At 32.7% G+C, this 19,483-nt stretch overlaps 1 protein-coding gene across 2 annotated transcripts in view; it reads left to right on the forward strand.

Moving 5' to 3' along the window:
- Positions 1–19,483, forward strand: part of ZC2HC1A (zinc finger C2HC-type containing 1A) — a 63,909-nt gene that overhangs the window by 19,887 nt on the left and 24,539 nt on the right. The window contains exons 6-8 of one of the 2 annotated variants that reach the window (XM_040626139.1): positions 6,679–6,778; positions 7,388–7,487; positions 15,290–15,406. In XM_040626139.1, coding sequence (XP_040482073.1) covers positions 6,679–6,778; positions 7,388–7,487; positions 15,290–15,406 — 317 coding nt within the window. The remainder of the gene's footprint in view (positions 1–6,678; positions 6,779–7,387; positions 7,488–15,289; positions 15,407–19,483) is intronic. The other variant, XM_040626138.1, reaches the window with a different exon arrangement.

Below are 19,483 nucleotides of genomic sequence, written 5' to 3' on the forward strand. Positions count from 1 at the left end.
CCACTGAGTGAGGAGCCTGACACAGGGCTCCATCTCAGGACCCTGAGATCACGACCCTGAGGTCATGACCTGATCCAAAACTGAGAGTCGATGCTTAAACCGACTGTTGCCACCCAGCGCCCTAATAATGTCATGCTTTTCAGCAAGCTTCATTTTTCAGAAAACTCTCGTTTACATTTTTTTTAGTACTGTAAATCTAGCAGACAATAAATAATCAAATCCATTTCACTTGTTATTTATAAATCAAATTTTGGATTAAAAGACTCCGTTACAGATGGAGCCTTCTTGAGAAGATCCATATTGAATTTTTGTTAATATTATTAGAAATAGAAATTATTAGAAATATTATTAGAAATAATATTATTAGAAATATAGAAATAGAGCATTTCATTATAAATCATCATCATTCTGGGCAAAGAACGAAGAAAATTCATTTTGAAGAATTTCCAAAACAGACGTCAAGAATATTTATCTCTTATTTAAATGGTTAAGATCATTTATATGATTTTTTTTGTCCTAATAAAATAATAAGCAGAGTAAAAGAAATAGAATGTGTATGTCCCATCAACTTGGTGCCAAATGATTGTAAATGTAAAATCCAGGTAGCTGATAGTTTCCACCTTAACCTGTATCAGTTCTGATTCTATGCCCAGTCATATATATTCATTTCAATGTAAGCCCATATTTTCTCATCTTTATTCATTCAAGAAAATTTTATTGAGTACCCTCTCTGAACCAGGAACTGTATCAACTGCTGAGTCTATATTAGTAAACTAAATAGAATATTTTTTCCTAAAGATGTTTAAAATGCATCCTTGTTATATTTAGCAACTATAATCTAACCCAATTACAGCCCACTTTTTGACCCTGCTCTGATAAAAATACAATGAAGATCTATTTCCTATTGGTAAAAACAAGAAGTTCCCCCATTTAGTTAAATTTCCATCATTCTTCTTCATTAGGAATTTTATCAAAATCTGTCATGGCATTAAAGTAGACGCATGAAGAAATAGAAAACCCAAAATTTTATCTAATATATACTAAATTAAAACATTTTATTATTTTAAAAGAACATATTATATTGAAATAGTCCATTTGTAACTTAGGTTCTGAAGTACTCTTTCCTCACCTTGGCTAAGTTACCTTATGAGCTTAAACCAATTCAGTATGTATTTTATGATTTAGGAATTTTCAGTATTCTGATTGATAATTATCCTACTCATTCTAAAGTAATAAAGTTTAAGTCTGGAAAGATGGTGTTCAATTTTTAATAATTTTTTTCTTATTAAAGACATTCCTGTTCCTTATGGAAAATTGGAAAAAAAATATATTTTTAAAGTCATCACCATAGTTGATATTTTAAAATTTTAGTTTTATGCTTTTATTTAAGTTTTAAATTTTATTTATTTTTATTAGAGAAAGAGAGAGAAAGGAAGGGGCAGAGGCAGAGGGAGAGAGAGAATCCCAAGCAGGCTACACACCCAGTGTGGAGCCCGATGGAGGGCTCGTTCTCATGGTAGTGAGATCATGACCTGAGCTAAAATCAGGAGTCAGATGCTTAACTGAGCCACCCAGGTGTCCCTCTTATTTTATACAACACTTTTATTCTGATTTTTTCCTCATTATTTTCCTCAATTATTTTATTATAAATTATACACATAGAAAAAAACCGCACAAAATATACAAACGTGCATAACCACAAGAATGTTAAGAAATAGAGTATTATCAATCTCACAAAGCCTATGCTGTTTCACTCCCAGAATTGTAATGTTCTCTCCCTCTTAGACCCTCACCCCATAAAATAGTATTCTGATTTTACATATAAATCAGTTTTTGCCTTCTTATATAGTCTCCTGACCACGATTGCACTTTTATTTACTATGGCTTTATATCTTGATGTTATGATGGATTTGTAATTTTCTTCTCCACTTGAAAATAGACAGCTGAAAATATTTTCTAATTTGTGACTTCTTCATTTTTTGTTATTGTTGTTATTGGTTGTTTTTATTTTTGTATTTTTTGTGTGTTTGTATTCATTTTGTTTTGTTTTTATTTTTTAACTGGAATATGATATACTCTGCCTGATCTTTCCCACCCTCCATAATCCATACCTTCCCTCCCTCCCAACTGTCTTAGTTCCTAAAATACACCTCTGATCCGGGTAAATTTGTCTCCTTCACCTTTGCATCTATAAAATGGGGGTAATACGTACCTACTTCAACAGTTATCAAGAGCATTCAGGAAAATAATGCCTATAGGTGTGATTTCTTCTTTTACTCATAGTTTGTTCAAATGTAAGTCATTTACTTCCAGATATTTGGTGCTCTTCTAGATGTTTATTGCTGGGGTTTTTTTTCTTAGTTCTCTTATGGTCTGAGTAGAGAAATCTTGGTAAGATTTTTATCTTTTAAGATTTGTTTTATTGCCTAGCATGTGGTCTTTTTTGATGAATGTTCCTACAGTCTTCAATTATGATTATGACTTTTTTAGGATCATTAATTTCACCAGCTTTCGTTTAAGTATTTTAAATTTCTCTTATTAATTGTATTTATATTTACGATTTGTTGTATCTTTCCTATTTATTGACCTTTATATTATATGGAGTGTGCCTTTTTGTCTATGGCAACATTCTTTGTGTTGAAGTGTGTTTCATCTGATAGCCATTTCAGCTTGATCATGCTAATTTCCTTTCAGTTCTTCAACCTGAATTTGTGTTGTCCTACTGTGTTTCGTCTGATGGTGAATAACCATTTCAGCTTAATTATGCTAAATTTCCTTCTAATTCTTTCACTTAAATTTGTGTTTTTGCATCTCCTGTAGACAGCCTATAATTGGTTCATCTTTTTTTAAAATCCAGTCTGACAACCTCAACCTGTTGATTGAAGTGTTTAGGCATTTATACTCAATATAATTATTGAGGCGTTTGTGGCTAAGTTGGCCATGTTGCTGTTTTCTATTTTTGCCTTTTTTTTTTATTCCCCTGATACTTCTTCCTTGCTTCTTTTGTCTTAGTAGAAGATATTTTATTTTCTCTATTGGTTTTCAGTTGTCATATTTTTGTCAGTGGTTACTCTAGGAATAACAAAATGCATTTTTAACTTATCCACATCTGTGGATATTTTCACATATATCTCACCGATCTTAGTGTTATTGTTAAATATATGTAACACAGTATTCTTAATGTGTGTTGTTATACAGTGTTATACATACACCTTTAAAAGTCATCTGTCTTTTAAAGAAATTGGAAGAAAATAAACATATAATCATTTACATACAGATATGCACGTGTATGTTTATGCACACCTGCATATACTTGTTTTTTTTGTTCTGCCTCTGCTGCCTCTTCACATACGTATTTTGTATTTTACTTGCATATTACTTACTCCCATATTATCATTTTCAGATCTCTTCATTTCTTCTTGTAAATCTCAGTTGTCGTATTTTGTCATTTTCCTTCAATGACAAGAGGCTTCTAGAGCCTTCTAAGAGTGCAGTTCTGCTGGCAAGGAATTTTCTGGTTTGCATTATCCGAAAAAAAATGCCCATATTTTGCCTTTATTTCTCTGCTGAGATTTTCTATGTGTTTATTCACTATTACCATATTTTCCTTTAATTCTTGTGTATGTATCCCTTGACTTTTTGCGCATATTTATAGTAACTGTTTTGAAGACCTTAACTGCTGAATCTATACCTGTGCCCACCTAGGTTATAATGTTGACTATTTTTTGCCAAATATAGGTCATGTTTTTCTCTTTCCTTTTTCCTCTTCTTTTCCTGCCTCTCCCTTCCCCTTCCTTGTTCCTTTCCCTTTCCTACAGTTAAACCCAGAATACACAGTTATAGAAGAACTGCTTTGGATGGTTTCCAGTCTCTTAGAATCATCTTTTTTTTAAGATCCTTTTTTATTGTCTATAGGAGACTTAGGCAGCTATTTCACTCCCCCATCACTGAGTTTGTAATCTGTTACTATATTTTTTAATTTCTTGAGGTTGGCTATTTTTCTAATTTCCTATATTACTTTTTATAGTTTCTAATTCCCTGTTAACATTTTCAGAGTTGTCTTTTATTTCTTTAAATGTAGTAAGCATAATTGTTTTATATTTTGTATCTGATAATTGTGGTATCACATGATCTTTGTATATATGTTCTTGCTTTTTTCCCCTCAATCATGGTTTCTGATATCATTATGTACATAATTATTATTGATTATTTGTTGCCCTCAAAAAATTATTCATGAGAATTGTTCATGTGAAGAGCCTTCTTGTTTCTCCAGATATCTAAGAATATTACCAATCTGGAAGCACTTTAATTTTTGGCTTAGTTTGCCTGACCACCTAGTAATGTAGATTTATACAGCAAATCCATGTGATGGCCAGTCTGTTGTTACAATCTTAAATGGTATTGGTCTAACAGTTATTTTCTTCTTCTTATCTGACACTCATTGCTTATAAAGTGATTTTTTTATACTTTTCAGAACATTTTTACTTTTTAGTTGAAAGGTCAGTCCAAATAGTGCCTTTTTACTGTTTTATCAGAAATGAATGCCCTCCTTGTTCTTTAAGCTCTTTCCAATGTCAAAAAGAGTCTTTGTAAACATAAATATTTGACTAAGGAAATTTATTAGATTTGTGATCTGTATAAAAACACATGAAATAATAAACATCTAACAAATACATATTTAATGAATGAAAGAAATAGTGATTGAATGTAAATGTATAAAAATAAAGTGATTTTGTTTTTCGGATCACTAAAATTGATTTATATAAAATTGTTGATTACTAGAGTCATCCTGAAAGCCTAAAGATTTGACCTCTGCATATGTAATATGCTCTACCAGCACCTTTTGTTTATGCTAATCATTTTGCTATTTTTTGGTAGTTAGCACAGTATGAGTGGCTCACCAATCCTATTTCTTAATCCAGTTTTATGGAGCCTATTTTTAGTAGACATGCCTGTGATATTTTAAGGGGTCTTCATTAGGGCTTGTTTTCCATATTGTTGTTAGTTTTAAAAATCTTTCCTAATGTCTTCACTGGTATTTTAGTGGGAGACACTGATATCAATCCGATGCCCCTTTAAAGATTTATTTATTCATTTGAGAGAGAGAGAGAGAGCGCACAGATGTGCGAGTGGGGAAGGGGCAGAGGGAGAGAATCCCCAAGCATACTCCCTGTTGAGCGCGGAGGCTGACCCTGGAGATCTCACATCCCCAAGTTCATGACCTGAGCCAAAACCAAGAGTCTCATGCTCAACTGACTGGGCCACCCAGGCGCCCCCAGATGCCCTTTTTTCCCCTTTTTTAAAAGTTTATTTTTATTTTATTTAAAATCAATTAATTAACATAAAGTGTGTTATTAGTTTCAGTGGTAGAGTTTAGTGATTCATCAGTTGCCAGTTGCCTTTTTAAACCAGAAACACCTCTTGGTTTTCAAAGAAATAGTGTCTTTCTATGGCTTATCTCCAAAGGGTCCTAGTCACTTGTTCATTTGACAGATAGTTATTGAAGGTTTTCTCGTTGCCAAGTGCTTAAATTTCTGCTTCTGGCGTAATAGTGCCAAATGTGCATGGAGTGTGTGTGTGTGTGTGTGTGTGTGTGTGTGAGAGAGAGAGAGAGAGAGAGAGAGAGAGAAGCCTTTTTATCAAGATTTATCTTCCTTAAAAGGTCACATACTAAATTTTGAATGGTATAATATTTTACTTTAAAATTTGTGTTTAGCTGGCAGTTTTTAGTAGTAGTGCATCTTAAATTTTATACTGATTATTGGTTATAAAATATGATTTTTGAAGATTATGTTTAAAACCAGTTTTTCACATAAAGTCCTCAGCAGTCTATGTATTGGGCTAAATCTCAAGTACAGCCATCACTTTATAGTTGAAGTAAAGTGGCATGAGTCTTATTTCCTCTTCTGTTGTGAAGTTGGAGTTGGGCAAGTTCATTTTGTTATATTGGAGCAGGTGATCAATAAGATACTTCAATATTCAGTAACAAAATTTGGCTCAGGTAAGAGACAGTAAAATAAAATTGATAATGATATCTTTCTAGAAAGTAGAGAAAAAATAAACACCCTCTCTTTCCTCAACCCATGTTCTATTCATCTAACATGATCTGGTGAGGATAGTGAAGTCGGAATTAGCTTTCTTTTCATGTTCAGGAAATCAGTAAGGCAGCTATTGTAAAACTTATCCAGGCTTATTTGTAATCTTATGAATTATTACCAGTAGGAAATATGGCTGGATTATATATATGAAATATAAAACCATGCCCAGAAACAGGTAAAATTTTTGATCTTTAAAGCTGCACTGCTAAGTGAGCATCATTGGATGTTTCTAAGTTTTTCTATTAATATTTGTTTGGCATTTAAAATCTTCACATTGAAGAAATTTTTTCCATTTGACCTTTTTTTTTTTTTTTTCCTGTGAACTGGGCAAAGCTGCTCTTAGTTGGTTTTAGCAATGGAACATCTGAGCCAAACTTTTAGCACACTAGTTTTGAGATGGAACATATTTTGGAAAACCTCTCTCTAGGGTGATGTATTTTAATCTGTACTTCCTCAATTTGGGTAATTCAGTAGCTAATTAAAAAAAAAGTACTCATTTAAGGGTATGTGAGCTTTTGAAATACTAGTTTGCAACCTGTAAAAGTAATGTCGATAAAATATTTTATTTTCATTATTTTAGTATAAGCCGCCTGCACTTAAAAAGTCAAATTCTCCTGGAACTGCACCATCAGGATCTTCACGATTACCACAACCAAGTGGCGCTAGCAAAACTGTTGTAGGTAATGAGCTCCATAAATAACTTGATTTTTTTTTTTTTTCTGTAGAGACAGAAATGAAGATAGTGTTCTGTTTTGGATTATTAAAATAGATTTATAATTAGGAAGAGATGTGGAGGATAAGTAATTCTTTCTGGGTAAAAATAAAGTAACTTTCAATAACTCTCTACTTAGGATACTTTATAGTCCTTTTTTTAATCCTAGATGTTGTTACTGCTGTATCACCTGTTCAGAGTAGTCAACCAAGTTCTTTTCTTGATTCTTTGACCACAGTATTTTTCCCTCATTTCTATGTATACTGCTCTGAACTTAACAATTGTCCTAATAGACACATGCTTAATGACTTGAAGGAGAAACTGACTGACTGAAGTGCACTTTTATTTATATGTAAATTGTAATAAGGAAATTGGAAATTAGAAATGAAGGATGCTATATGTTGTTCTCTGGAAATTTCATTTTTAAAAAACCTTTTCCTAGTTGGTAACTTGTTTTGATTTATTGCTGCAAAGATTTATTGCCATTAAAGCGTTGTTTTCCTTGTCAGATGCTCTGTTTTTTGTGATTTTTCTTTTTCAGAATGTCGTTAAGACTAATAACCTTTTTTATTGTAAGGTGTGCCTTCAGGTAAAGTGTCTTCAGTTAGCAGCTCTTTGGGAAACAAACTTCAGACCTTGTCTCCCTCACATAAAGGGATAGCAGCGCCTCATGTAGGGTAAGTCTATTTGAATTTAATTGATTAGTGATACACACACACACACACACACACACAAATGATTCTGAGTTTTATTTTATTATTTAATTGGCTGTTTTATTAACCTTGATTTTCTTTCTAAAGTTCATTTGTCTTTTAACATATTACTGGTCAGGGGCACATACACTACTGTTGAGGGTCTAAATTAGGATAACCATTTTGGAAAAAAATCTAGTGATGTGTATCAAGAGCCCAAAAAATATTCATACTTTTTGAATAATTTTACTTCTGGAAATCTAGTCTAAGGAAATCATTTGAAATACAGAAGATTTTTGTAATAACCAATATATATGAAACATTATGTATCAGGCACTGTGCTAAACATTTTTCATATATTTTTATTAAAACCACCCCACCACCATAGGATGAGGGTATCAGAGAAGCAAAATAATTTGCTCAAAGCCACACAGCTATTAAGAGTTGGAAGCAGGTTACAAATTAGAGTCTCTTTGGCTCTAAACATTGGTTTCTTTCCTATGGTTTTATTATAATGTAAAAAAAATTAAGTCACCTAAATTTCTAGCTTCGTTTGAATAGCAAATTATAACAATCTATACAGGAATTTATGCAACTATAAAATGTCTATGCATTTTAAAGGGATGATTCTACTATAACAGGAGAAAGACGTAGGATACAAACTCTCATATATACTGAGATATATAAAAATGTGTGTAGACAAAAAATGCTGAAATATTAATAGTGGATGATTATTTTCCACTCATTTAATACTTTTAATATACTTTTTATCTTTCTGCAGTTTTATATACATGGCTTCTAAGAAAGTAGCATAATTAAGCTTTCCACAATTATTTTAATGTGGAAAAAATTGTTGGTAACACGAGAGATTTTAAAAATCCTTGTGTCTTAGTAGGAACTCCCTTTCTCTTCCATTTTGGTAAATCAGAAAATTAAGGGTTATCACGTGATCTTTAGAATGAGGGCTTATGTGTATACTTTATAGATACTGATAAAGTTGATGGAGGAAATACAGCACACATTATTTTCAGATATGGGTTATCACTTTTTTCTAATGTAGGAAATATCCATAGGGTTATATATCAAGTGAGAGCAACTGTTTTTTGTTTCCTAATTTGGACTACACAGAAAGTACAAAATCTAAAAGGAGTTTAATGTAATTACCATTGTAGAAAAAGAAAAAATCAGCTAACAAGATCTGATTAAATGTTTTTTCTTTTTGTTATGCTTCTAAAAAGAAGACACCGGCTATCCTTAAGAAAGAGACAGGTTATCAGTAGAACAGGTGGTTGAAAAGTAAAATATTCTCATCTTTCAGTGGTAAGAAACTGATTTTGTTTTATTTTTTGAGCTTCTCTACTGAGTTGACTCATCATTTTTAATTAAAGTGTAGATGACAATATGTATTTTAACTTTTACAAATCCTTTTTACCGTATCACAGAATTGCCTTCTATGCTGTATTAATTATAGTATCATTGACAGTTGATTATGAATTAAAAACTGATATTTTTTACTGTCCTTCCTCTCATACTGAAAATGCTATCAGATGGCCATATTAAGTTGTACTCACACCCTCCCCTGTACTCTTAATAGGGCATATTAAGCTGGCTGGTGTAATGAAAAGTGGCACTGACTTTGAATTAGAAAATTAGGCTTCTGGATCCTGCTTTGCCAATGAATAGCCATATGACTTTTGGCATATCTCCTTTGTCTCACTCACAGCATTCTGTGAATGTTGTCACCTGATCTAATACAATCTGACCAACATTTATATAATCCCTAGGAGAAAATTTGTTTTTACTAACAAGCAAAGACTTTGAGCACAGTAATTTTATAAATTATGCACTGCTTACAATGCCATGAAGATTTAAAATTTCTGGTTGTCTCACATCATATTAAACTGTCATACATAACTCTGTAAATCCATTTGTGCATTTTCTATATAGTCCCTACATGTTACGTTTCCAGCCACTGTAAAGAGCCTTGGTTTTTGCCTGCGGCCAATATATTACCATATTAATTGGAACATTACTATATTACTATATGAAATAAACCCATTCATGGCTCTTTAGTGGCAGAGTTTTTATTGTTTTGTTTTTGAGAATTATTGAGTGTATTGACGTGTTATTTATTGATTATATATTTTTTTCCTTTGCTGGATTGTAAGCTTTGATAGCTCTTTGTTTCTGCTTTGCCTACAGATGTAACTATAAAATGTAGTATAATGCCTGACATATAGACACACAATAAATTTTTGGTGAATAAATGAAACAAATAACGAATTAGCAAATTAAATCCCTCATTTGTCAGCCTGTTGGCACATTATAGAACCGTGGTCCTGGTGCTGGTGGGATAATTGACGTTTGAATGCCAATCATTATTTCTATTGATATAACGCTTCAGGATTGAGTAAAGGTGGAATTAAGACATCTGCACCTTCTGAGATTAGTGAAATAGTCATTTCAATAACTCAGGATTGTTTAAAGCCTTGTGTATATAATCTTTATTGTGACTAGCTTAATCATGCATACCAGTGATCTGTTGGAATCGTACTGCAGAAAAATTTGTCTTGAAAAAATTCTCATTTATTTGGTAATTAACTTCTGGATAACTTATGGTTCAACCAGTTTTATCAGATTTTTTTTAAAGCAAAAAATGCCCTCAATGGAAAAAATGTTCTCTTATTGTAAAAGATGACTATCTTTAATCCTAGGAAATTTTAGAAGTATGGTGAAGCAAGAAACTTTTAAGTAAACATTACCACATTTGAATTGTGTCAGGGAATTTACACAGTCATGCCTTGAGATTTGTGTTTTCTTAGTGGTTAATTACCAGCTAAAATATTTTAGCTGATAATTTTCAGTAGCTAAAATATCAAATATCAAAGGTTTACTTCTGGTCAGTTATTATGAAAGACATTTACTTTGAAGACAGGCTATAGTAGATACTGCAAAAATAGAGCAACAATGCATTTAAGCAGCATTTCTTAATAAATTGAATTTGGTTTCTCATACTTTAATTATATTGACAAAAGTAAGAAACAAATATCTGGTTTTTAAGTACATTTTTGTATAAGTGGAAACAGGCTTTTCTCATAAGCCAGTCTTGATGTGTATGAGTTGAATTTGTGTGGAACATTGCTTAGATTTTTATGAACTTCTCTATCATTTATTATTGACCTAGAAATGCCTAAAACAACCTAGAATTGCAGAGTGTGGCTTCTTACATGGATACCAATGATTGAGGCTATCGGTTTTGGCATATGTAAAGGATTTGATACGTTTAGGATCAAAAATAGAAGTATGATACATTTCAAAACTTTGAATGCCTCAGAATATCATAACTGTGGGTGTCTACAAAGATACAAAATACGAACTGGTAAATTTTTTCCCAGTATTCTTTCAGAAGTCATTCTTTTATTATACCTACTTGGCTCACTTCAGTCTTACAAGACTGAGTGACTTACATGCTCCTGAGTAACTCATTCTCGGTATCAACAATAAACAAGGACCTTCCCAAGGTCAAAGTTTATTTCAAATTAAAACCTATTCGAGTAAGTTGATATCATTGCCAAATATTTCTTAAAATGTGAATTTATTCTTAGCTATAAATATTTTGAAAGCTTGCTAAAGTATTATTCCTTTTTAGATAACACTATTTGTATTGGGGCAGTTATATGCAACTGCAGTAGTCATTTTAAATTAGAAAATCTTGGTCGAAATAACAGTTTATCATCTATAGAAATGTATTAGCTTGACAAATGTAATACGTTTTTGAGATTAAAAGATAATGTAGTGATATCTATCATAACTCCTTAATATGTGAAAAACCTTTAAAAATCATCACTGAAATTGTTCAAAATTTTAAAATACTGGCATCGTCTCATATATAGAATTTTTATATTTTAGAGCAGGTGATCTTCTTGAACTATGGCCTGAGAGCCAAATCCTGCCCCCAAACTAGTTTTATTGGAACATGGTCACACCCAATTATTTATGTATTGTCTATGCCTGTTGTCATGCTACAATGGTGCAGATGAGTATTTGAGACAGAGATAGCCAGCGTAGCCCCCGTAAAGCCTGAAATATTTACTGTCTGGCTCTTCACAGGAAATGTTTGCCATTCTCTATTTTAGAATAAGTAAATTATCATAGGAATATTAGGCATTTATAATTTGAAGGTATGGATTTTATGGATTATTTAAGGATAGAAATACATATTTTTTAAGTCATGTGGAGTATCTGGAAACTTGTAGATTAGTGGTCTGTGGAACCCAAGGATTTTTTAACTTTTATTAATCCAACGCATTTTTGTGCTTGAATTGAAAGAACAGCAAGAAATTAAAAATATACTTTGATGTTGACTCTGACGAAATCTAAGTGCCAATTTAAGAACATATCCTTAAATTTCATAGGGAATTGAAATCATGTTATGTGTATCAGATTGCTTAGTCTGCACGAGATATATGTTATGTGGGAGTGCTTAGTTCACTTCAAAAAACCCTCTTTTGTTTTCCTTAGCAGTAGTAGCAAGACTACTTCTACTGCTGAATGGATTTATTTATTCCTGCCTAATTTCTTTTCAGCCCTTGGATATATAATCAACGTTACCAAATTGAAACTTTTAAAAGAAAAATAACATAGAAGCACTCTAAAAACATTGATATTGGTAGTTCCATAATGGATTACTGCCAGGTTAAAATTATGTTCCTGAAACTCTGTGACTAATTAAAAATACATAACGAAGTAGATTTTTTGTTGCACTTTCTCCAAATTTATTAATAATCTCCAAGTAACACCAGATTTATAAATTCAGTGTTAACATCAGTAAAGGTGATTTTTTTTTTCATAGCTTGAAACATCCAGGGCCCCTGAGGTCTGAGCAAAACATGAAATAGACACAGGCTTCCTGGTTTTATACTCATATTATTTCCTTCCCTAAGTCAGTTATTGATGATTTGCAAGACCAAGAAAGGCAAAGAAGAAACTTGAAACAAGGATCAATCTGTTGGGTTGAAGCCTTTGAATTCCTTTTGAAAACACATTTACTACTTTTGCAAAGATTTTAATTTCTTTCCAAATATCCCTACATCTTGTTGCTGCTTTGACTTATCTTTAGTGCTGTTGGAGATTGAGGAACAGAAATGAAGGGATTTGGTAGAAAAGGAGATGTGAGCAAGGAAGTGTTCATAAAACTCACTAAAATAAATATGAAGATGGTACATGAGAAATGATTTGTCATATCTTATGATCTGGGTTAGTTTAGGGAAAGATTTAAATGTTTGAAAGTCTTCTTTCATAAACTAATAATTTTTAAATTTACGTAATAACCCCAACGTAGATTATTATCGCATGGCAAAAAAAAATATGTAATTGAGATTTTATACATAAAAATATATTCAAATATATAAAATTTTACATAATTAGATTTATACAAAAGTTATATTACAGTATATATAATTTTTTACATAGGACATATATAATCTTGATTACATTATTGAGACGTATAAAGTTTGTTTTTGTTTGGTTATACCTTGATAACAACATAGCATAATAGTAGAAATTATACAAGAACATAAGTTTAAGTGATTTGAACTTAAGAATTACATTTACTGACATTTAGCCTAAGTAACATTTGAATTGTGTGTGTGTATATGTATATACAAATCGCATATATATATACATAGGTAGATAGATCATCCGAGTTGAATTTTATAACACAGCTGTATGGACAACAAAACAAATCATCTTTGGAACCTTCCATTCAATTAGGTTTTTAAAATCTGATAATTCTGGTTAATTCTCTCATATGTAGAAAATATGTAATACTTGCATTAGATAATTACTTCTAGATTTTTTTTTAAAGATTTTATTTATTTAATTTGACCAAGAGAGAGCACAAGCAGAGGGAGCGACAGGCAGAGGGAGAGGGAGAAGCAGCCTTCCCATCAAGCTGGGAGCCCAATGTGGGGCTTGATCCCAGGACCCTGGGATCATGACCTGAGCCAAAGGCAGTCACTTAACGACTGAGGCCCTATTTTTAGATTTTTAAAAAATAGGTGCCCCTATTTTTAGATTTTTATTGGATTTTACACATCTTTCTCAAATTGAACTTTGTTGTGTCATGTGTAAGATTTGAGTAGTTCTTATTGTACTAGAGAAATGTTTTAAAAATGTAGTTTAAAATATTCTAAATCTTAATTTCAGTCACCTCTGTGAAAGAAAAAAGATTTTTATTCCTTATGTCAAAGCCACATATATCTTTTGTAAGATAACTGCTGTTTGGAACAATAGTGTTTTGATAATTGTTAAGCAATTCAAAGAAAAATCTGATTTTTACTGACTTTTACTAAATAGGTAAAATTTCTAGTAATCTTTTACAGATGAAAAAAACTGTCAAGTTTTCATCTCAAATATTTAGAAATTATGTAAAATATGTATATTTAATGAAGGCATTTTTTAAAAAGTTTGTGTGTGTGTGTGTGTGTGTGTGTGTGTGTGTATACCACATCCCTAATGAAGGCATTTTTTAAAGACTTAGAATGTTTTATTTAATGTGATTTAAACACCTAATGCAAGCATCATCATCTGTAAAGAATTAATAAAAACTTTTATAATAAAATGATACTATGTACAGGATACTGAAAAAACATAAAAATGAATAAAATGTGTCCCTCTGTAGAGACACTTATAATCTAGAGCAATGAACAGCTTCTTTTTAGACACTAAATTCTGTAAGAACAAGCATCAGGTCTGTTTCATTTACCACGATATCCCCAGAATGTAGCATAGTGCCTGATACATAGTAGGTGCTCAGGGTTTGTAGAGTTAATGAGTAAGTGGAAGAATGCATTGGAGCAAACAAGCATCCCTTAAAAAGAGTGTCCTTTTAAATTAACAAGCAGTGATGTGTTATTCAGTAGTCATTTAAGATAGTTCTCCTACCTTCCTAATTTAACTTTCCCTGTTCCCTGCAATGCATGAATATTGGTTGGTAATAGCATATAGGATTCAGTTATTGGTTGATGTAAAACAATGACATCTCTACAAACCTGCAGTTTTTCCTATTTTCCTCCAGATGGAGCTCCTTTATACTTTTGGTTTTTAAAAAACAAAACCAAAAACTTCAGATGTCTTGGCCGCTTAACATTTCTGTATGATTTTTCAGATTGCCATCACTGTTTCTTCCCATACATCATGCTTTATATTTCTCTGTATGAATTTCATGAATAGTCATTCTTTGTTAGAAAGTCAGATAGCATTAAAGAAATAAATATCATTTATTTGACTTCTTACTTTATATTTGGAATTTAAAAATGCAGGGGAAATCATAAAATAATAAAAAAGAGAAAGGTCCTATGAAGTCAGGGAAGGAGAAAAATTAGATTATTTGTGAACTCTGTGAGAAGAAACATCAGATCAGTCTTATTTACCAGGATAGTAACTTTTAGTTCACTTCTAGCTTCACAAATGTTATTTTAAACAGTTGTTGTCCCTCTTAAGTTTATTTATTGATTCCATTGCCTTGCTGTGTATAAATGTGGCCTTTGTTTGGATGTTCCATCACAACTGCAGGGTGGCCTGCATCGTCAGAATTTTCATATCTAATAGTGGACATTGTATGAACTACCTGAGGATTCTTTTTGACAATCCTTACCCTGGCAGTCCAATAATTAAGAGCTTGGGGGGGGTAGATTTCTAACCAGAATAATGTTTAAAAAAAATTTTTTTAATGTAAAGAAACATTAGCAATCTCCTTATGGGTACACCTTTATATATTTTAATAGTAAGATGGACAAATTAGGCCCTCCACTTCGAACTGGAAGACATGTGCAAAGGTTGTATGACAGTGATACAAAATCAGACAGTGCCATCAAAAGACATGAGTTATTGCCCATTTACAAGTAAGTATTTTAACTCAGTTTAGTTAATCTTTTTCAGATTTCCTTAAAGACTTTATATAATTGAATACTATAAACTTATACATTCCTAGATTTTAAAAAAATCTTATTTTAATCATTTTTAAGCCAAGAAGTGCTAAATAATCTTATAGGATTTAAAACACTCTGATGTTAGATGAACATTTCTGTTCTAAATAAAGTTGTTTTTTTTTTTTTAAAGATTTTATTTATTTATTTGACAGAGAGACAGCCAGTGAGAGAGGGAACACAAGCAGGGGGAGTAGGAGAGGAAGAAGCAGGCTCCCAGCAGAGGAGCCCAATGTGGGGCTCGATCCCAGAACGCTGGGATCACTCCCTGAGCCGAAGGCAGACGCCCAATGACTGAGCCACCCAGGCGCCCCTAAATAAAGCTGTTTTTAACATACATTTATTTCTATTAAATTTTAACTTGTAGAGGGGTGAAATAGCAGTCACCTTCAATGATTGTTATCTTTATGAAGCTTTCTTTTGGGAGTATGTATATATTTTTAAAGATTTAATTACTTATAGAGAGTGAGTATGGGGCAAGAGGGGCAGAGGAAGAGGAAGAGAGAATCCCAAGCAGACCCCACCCTTGCACGAAGCCCAACGAGGTTGTTGATCCCATGACCCCAAGATCACGACCTGAGCTGAAATCAAGAGTCGAATGCTTACTGACTGCACCATCCAGGCACCCCTTAGGAGTAATATTTTTAAAAAAGAAGAGTATAGGGGATATTATGCTATATATTATATGTAATATTGCTGTATTATTTTTTAGTTAAGATGATGATTAATTATTATGAAAAGGCAGAAAACAAAGAGATTTTAGAAAACATTCAATCCAGGGATTCTCAGTCTTTTGGTTAAATTGCTACAAATTCCACATAAAATGAGGAAAGGATAGGATACTGCTGAGGACACTTCTCCTCTCTATACTGGCCCAGAAAGCTGAAAAGAGAGGTGAGTGGCAATGGCAGTCACCTTGGAACTCTTTCCACCGAAATCTTCAGTGTTTTCTAGATTGGGCTCCAATACCAAGTCTAGCTCTCTCATTTTAAAATGATGAAATTCAAATCAGATAAATTACTTATTAAAGTTGAAAAATATATTATTAAACAGAATTCACTTAACTTTTAAACCAACTCCTGCTACAGCATTGTCTTACCAGGTATGAAAAGGATTAATTTAACCAAATATAAAATAAAGATGGGAGAAGTCTTTAAAATATTAGCAGCATCTGTGTGTTATTTTTAAGTACTTAGTGATAAATCACAGAAGGAAGAATTTGTGTCCTGAGCCATTTTTCTTAGTACTGTTGTGGTTCTCTATTCCCTCTGAAGCATATTTCAAAGAAACACTGATTAGCAGTAAGGTAGAGTTAGTCGTAATTGCAAAATTAAACCTTCTTTTGTTATTTTTGACCTAGAACAAGCGGATTGTAGATACAGAATAAGGGTAGCGCTTTTCAAACTCTGGACAGGAGCAAAAATGTGTTGACCATGTGAGACTGGAACAACATGTTTTAAGTACTAATCAAGACTGTTCTTCCCAGTCTCTTAAGAATGGTTCTTGACATTCAGATTCCACCTGTTAGAAATTATTACTAAAAGTACCTGATAGGTATTTAATAATGGTTACTGTTGATAATCTTATTTTTCTTTAATTTTTATTTTCTAAATATTTGAATGACTTCATTGATATAGTGAGGTTATGTGTGTATATCCATAGGTATGTTTGTATTATCCATGTATCTCATGTACATATTAAATGAAGGTGATAAGATTTCTAACAAGGCTTTGTTCTAGAGCCAAAAAATAAAAAAATCTCTTTCCTATTCCTCTTACGACTCTCACTGGAGGAATCGCCATTGTTTGACAATGATTTATTAGAGATTGAATTCCTAAAAAGGTACTATAGCAGTTCCACAACATCCTTAGATGCTATTTAAGAGTAGAGTATACCTCATGGTTAGACTCTCTGTGGCCATTTGAAGAGGGTCAGGGAAACCCATTCATGCACCAAGGTGATTCTTGTCAAAGTTTAGAAAAAATTAACTATTCAAAGCAGCCTCTCTTTGAATAACAGACAGCATCGCATATTGAATATAATAAGATTTGTAATACAGCCCACCAAAATTCAAGTTCAAATACTGTGGCCTTGTAATAGCTTTGTGGCTTACTTAATTTCTCTAATATGATTTTCTTCAACTTCAAAATGGGAATAATATCTTCTGAGATTTCTGTGAAGATTAAACCAACTGAAGTATGTGTAGTACCTGGCATCCTATTTGGCATTTGGAAAATAGTAGATGTAGTTATTACCTGTGTATATTTTGGAGGTAGCTATTTAGATTGTCAGACTCTTCAACTTTGCTTTATAAGGAGGAAGAATTTCAGCCATAGTTTAAGAACTTACAATCTAAAGGAATTTTAAAAAGTATTCTGCTTGTTCATATAACACAATATTGCTTATCTCTGAAATGAAAAGATTTGACTAAATCTCTAAAAAAGATGGAGTTATTAATACTACTTAATCCATTGGATCATTATGAGGATTAAGTAAGTTTATATATAGAAGCAATTAGAAATCTATACCAAATGTAGTAATAAGCACCATTTTGTAAATGTTAACTAGGAACAGTAACAATAGCCATAATAGTAATAATAGTATCATCATCAACAACTATTCTGAATGTTTATATAAATTGCAATTGGTATCCATCACTTCTTCTAAGATAAGTGATGATAGTCATATTTTATTTATTTATTTTTATTTTAATGTTTTTTTATTATGTTAGTCACCATACAGTACATCCCTGGTTTCTGATGTAAAGTTCGATGATTCATTAGTTGCGTATAACACCCAGTGCACCATGCAATACGTGCCCTCCTTACTCCCCATCCCCGGCCTATCCCATTCCCCCACCCCCCTCCCCTCTGAAGCCCTCAGTTTGTTTCTCAGAGTCCATAGTCTCTCATGTTTCATTCCCCCTTCTGATTACCCCCCCTTTCTTTATCCCTTTCTTCCCCTACCGATCTTCCTAGTTCTTATGTTCCATAGATGAGAGAAATCATATGATAGTTGTCTTTCTCTGCTTGACTTATTTCACTTAGCATTATCTCCTCCAGTGCTGTCCATGTTGCAGCAAATGTTGAGAACTCGTTCTTTCTGATAGCTGAGTAATATTCCATTGTATATATGGACCACAACTTCTTAATCCAGTCATCTGTTGAAGGGCATCTTGGTTCCTTCCACGATTTAGCTATTGTGGACAAAGCTGCTATGAACATTGGGGTGCATATGGCCCTTCTCTTCACTACGTCTGTATCTTTGGGGTAAATACCCAGTAGTGCAATGGCTGGGTCATAGGGTAGCTCAATTTTTAACTTTTTAAGGGACCTCCACACTGTTTTCCAGAGTGGCTGTACCAACTTGCATTCCCACCAACAATGTAGGAGGGATCCCCTTTCTCCACATCCTCTCCAACAATTGTTGTTTCTTGTCTTGTCAATTTTTGCCGTTCTAACTGGCATAAGGTGATATCTTAGTGTGGTTTTGATTTGAATTTCCCTGATGGCTAATGATTTTGAACATTTTTTCATGTGTCTGTTAGCCATTTGTATGTCATCATTGGAAAAGTGTCTGTTCATATCTTCTGCCCATTTTATGATTTCTTTGTTTCTCGCGTATTGAGTTTGAGAAGTTCTTTGTAGATCTGGATACCAGTCTTTTATATGTAATATCATTTGCAAATATATTCTCCCATTCTGTGGGCTGCCTCTTAGTTTTTTTGACTGTTTCCTTGGCTGTGCAGAAGCTTTTTATCTTGATGAAGTCCCACAAGTTCATTTTATCTTTTGTTTCTCTTGCCTTTGGAGATGTGTCATGAGAAAAGTTGCTGTGGCCGATGTCGTAGAGGTTGCTGCCTATGTTCTCCTCTAGGATTTTGATAGATTCCTGTCTCACATCAAGGTCTTTCGTCCCTTTGGAGTTTATTTTTGTGTATGGTGTGAGAGAGTGGTCAAGTTTCATTCTTTTGCATGTAGCTGTCCAATTTTT

This window comes from Ursus maritimus, unplaced genomic scaffold (genome assembly GCF_017311325.1).
Source record: "Ursus maritimus isolate PB19 unplaced genomic scaffold, ASM1731132v1 scaffold_9, whole genome shotgun sequence".
Classification (NCBI taxonomy): Eukaryota; Metazoa; Chordata; class Mammalia; order Carnivora; family Ursidae; genus Ursus; species Ursus maritimus.